This window comes from Gymnoscopelus microlampas (assembly GCF_963454915.1).
Source record: "Gymnoscopelus microlampas genome assembly, contig: SCAFFOLD_223, whole genome shotgun sequence".
Taxonomy (NCBI): domain Eukaryota; kingdom Metazoa; phylum Chordata; class Actinopteri; order Myctophiformes; family Myctophidae; genus Gymnoscopelus; species Gymnoscopelus microlampas.
The window spans coordinates 1-3,091 of record NW_028155674.1 but is presented as its reverse complement, the minus strand read 5'-3'; the positions used below and the strand labels follow the sequence as shown (position 1 = coordinate 3,091).

The following is a 3,091-nucleotide window of genomic DNA, read 5'->3' as shown; positions in this document are numbered from 1 at the left end:
CCCTTGTTTAATGTGTTCGTTTTTAAAACCTGTCCGTCTGTCAGTACCTAATATGGACCAACATAGATAACGGGAACCAATACTCTATAGGCTTTACGGAGAGGTATGGCAGAATAACAGATAAAACCATCTGCTTCTCTCTCTCCCACTCCCTCTTTCGCATTTCCAGCGACTCTTAATTTCTCTCTCCCTCTCTCTCTCTCTCTCCCTCAGATCCATCTCATCCTATCTCCTCTCACAGAGCTCTGCAGTCATTTGGCTCACTCTGTCGGAAAAGCCTCCCGCTCGAAAACGGCCATTTATATAGAAACTCCATATTCACAGCCTTCAGACTTATCGTCTGGCGCTTTACTTCTCCATCACAGACACAGAGGAAGTATAATTTAGCGGGTGGAATATGGAGAGTGTCGGCCAGACGGAGATAAAGACGTGTGATGTTCTCCTTCCCTCGGGTATAGAGAGAGGGATGGGATTGTGGTTTTGGGGCCGCATGCAGGCAGCTCAAGAGGATGGGGGGGGGTGGTGGGGGGAGGGGTGTTCGGTTTACAGACGCACACTAACACAAGACGGTGTCGGCTGGCAAAACCATATACTATTAGAGCTATATCAAACCCCCAGAATCCCCCCTGCTGCATTAGCTGTCATAACAGAGCCACTATAAGTGTTAGGGAAATGATGCCGCACGGTTTCAGCTCCATACCAGGGAGTGACTGTTTTGCTATGTGTTAACAGGGACACTAAAGCCTGATTTATACTTCGTTGCGTGCCAGTGTACTGGAAATAGTAGACCTACAAGCTCTCAATATGTTGCATTGCAACACGTTGTGAGTTTTTATATCGTAAAAATTAAGTTTACCAAAAAAAACATGTTAAATCCATGTCCGTTCTTTTGTTTATTTCTCACCAGCGTCAACACAGCTACAGTACAATAGAAATCTGATTTGTAATATGATTAGTCAACGCAGGTTTCTTTTTTTTTTAAATAATTTTTTATCCCGCGATTTTTGTAACCCATTTTTTTCACCCGGTGCCAATTTCCTAAGTGATCCTGGGCGCTACACCAGCCCTACACCAGCGCTACACCAGTCCCCCACAGCCAGGGAGGCCAGGGCCGAGCTCATGCTTCCTTCAGTGCATGAGAGCCAACTGACCTTCTTGTCACCTGACAGGGGGGAGTTTCCCTGGTTGGACGTAGCGCGTGGGAGGAACACGTTATTCCAACCAGTTCCCTTCCCCTCCATCAGGCGCCCCGGCTGTCATGGGGGAGGCGGTATAGTGACCAGGATTACTACATGTTTTGTGAGGGTATTAACTACCCTAGGAGACACGGGGAGAACATGCAAACTCCACACAGAGTAGGCCCAGTCAACGCAGGTTTCATGTTTAAGTCTACCTACACTAGAAGTAGACTAACTTAGACACTATTGGGAAGAAATCAACAGGCAGAACATTTAAAAAATAAACTGCTCAAAGAATCTCTGTTGACTGGGTTCTCTGACTTGACTATTCAAATCATAGATTTCCAGGGGCGTTCCAGGGTCCTATCGGGGCAGCCGCTCTCTGATCCACCCGGTGACCTCATTTAGCACAGACTCTTTGACCTCCGGGAGGTCACGGTGAAGGGAGTGGTACCCTCCCTCGTACACCTTGAGCCTCTTGTCTCCGCTCTGGGCCTGGTCGTACATGAGCCTGGACCCCCCGACGTCGCAGAGCTTGTCCGCGTCGCCGTGCAACAGCAGGAACGGCCAGGCGACGGACGGCAGCTCGCTTTCGACGCGCGCCGCCGCCCCCATCAGCTGCACGCCGAACGCCACGCACATCCCTCCGTGGGCGTTCAGCGCGTCCGCCTTGTAGGCCGCCACTTGCTTCTGGTCCCGCGAGACCCACCGGGACTCGATGGCGCCCAGGGGGAAGCTGGGCAGTATGTGGTTCAGGATCCTGGCCAGGAACACCTTGAACGGCGTGGCCGACTCCGGGTTCATCCGCACCATGGGGGCGATGAGGACCACGCCGGCGAACTCGCCGACGGGCCTCTCGCACGCCGCCAGGATGGCGACGGCGCCGCCCATGGAGTGTCCCACCATGAAGACGGGCAGGCCCGGGTGGCGAGCCTTCATCGCGTCGACGTGCTGCAGGGAGTCCCGGACGTACACCTGGAAGTCCCTGACGTTCATCCTGGGCCCTTCGCTCTGTCCGTGACCTACGTGGTCTTGCGCGAACACGCACAGCGACAGCGCCGTCAGCCTCCGCGCGATCTCGTCGTACGGCCCGCAGTGCTCTCCCGCCCCGTGGACGACGTAGACCAGGGCCGCCGGCGGACCCTCCGGCTCCCAGTAGCGGCAGAACAGGTGCAGCCCGTCGGCGTTGACGAAATGCTCGAGGTCGTCGTAGGGGACGCCTTGTGGCGTCCTCCTCCGCGGAGCTCCCGGCCTCAGCATGGGAGCGGACAGGGTAAAGATCTGGACACACCCTTCTGAGTTGACTGGGAAAATCCCGGCGAAAACGCTCTCGTCAGCCTCTGTGTAAGGCGTAACAGCTCTTGGGCGTAGCTCATGGTAACGTTACATATATGTATGCATGTGAGCCAAACCTTGCCCAAATATGGAGTTTCTGCCCAAATATGGAGCTCCACACTTCAACAGACGTATCCCAAATATGGACTTTTTTGCCCAAATATGGAGTTCCTGCCTGCCCTCTAGATAACCTCCCCCGTGTGACCGCATCTCTTCCTGTGTTGTTGAGAGGTTGACCTTTCTAGTGCGTCCTGCTGTAGTGTAAGACCCAGAGCGTAGGAGGGGGGTTTCACAGGGCTGAGCATTTTACTTATTTAATAATACCCGGTTAAGTGAGTTCTCCCTCTTCCTCGTTAGCAAGGTCTAATGTTAAGGCTCGGTTTGTGCCTGAGCAATGGCATTGGACCAGCAGCACTTTCTTTTGTCAGTGCTGTGGTTTCAGTTTCCCATAGTGTTGTTATAGAGTGAATAAACAACCTGCTACAGTAAAAAAGAATGACAAATAAAACAAAACAAATTGCCAAAATATGGAGTGCCGACGTGCACAGGTAAGCCATGCCATTATTAAACCCTGTCTT

At 52.7% G+C, this 3,091-nt stretch overlaps 1 protein-coding gene across 1 annotated transcript; it reads right to left on the bottom strand.

The window, feature by feature from the left end:
* Positions 1-1,541: 1,541 nt before the first annotated feature.
* Positions 1,542-2,438, bottom strand: LOC311041328 (monoglyceride lipase-like; the record flags this gene model as incomplete). The annotated part of the gene is made up of 1 exon (XM_084086231.1): positions 1,542-2,438. The coding sequence occupies one exon, from the start codon at positions 2,436-2,438 to the stop codon at positions 1,542-1,544; it is 897 nt and encodes a 298-aa protein (XP_083942357.1).
* Positions 2,439-3,091: the final 653 nt, after the last annotated feature.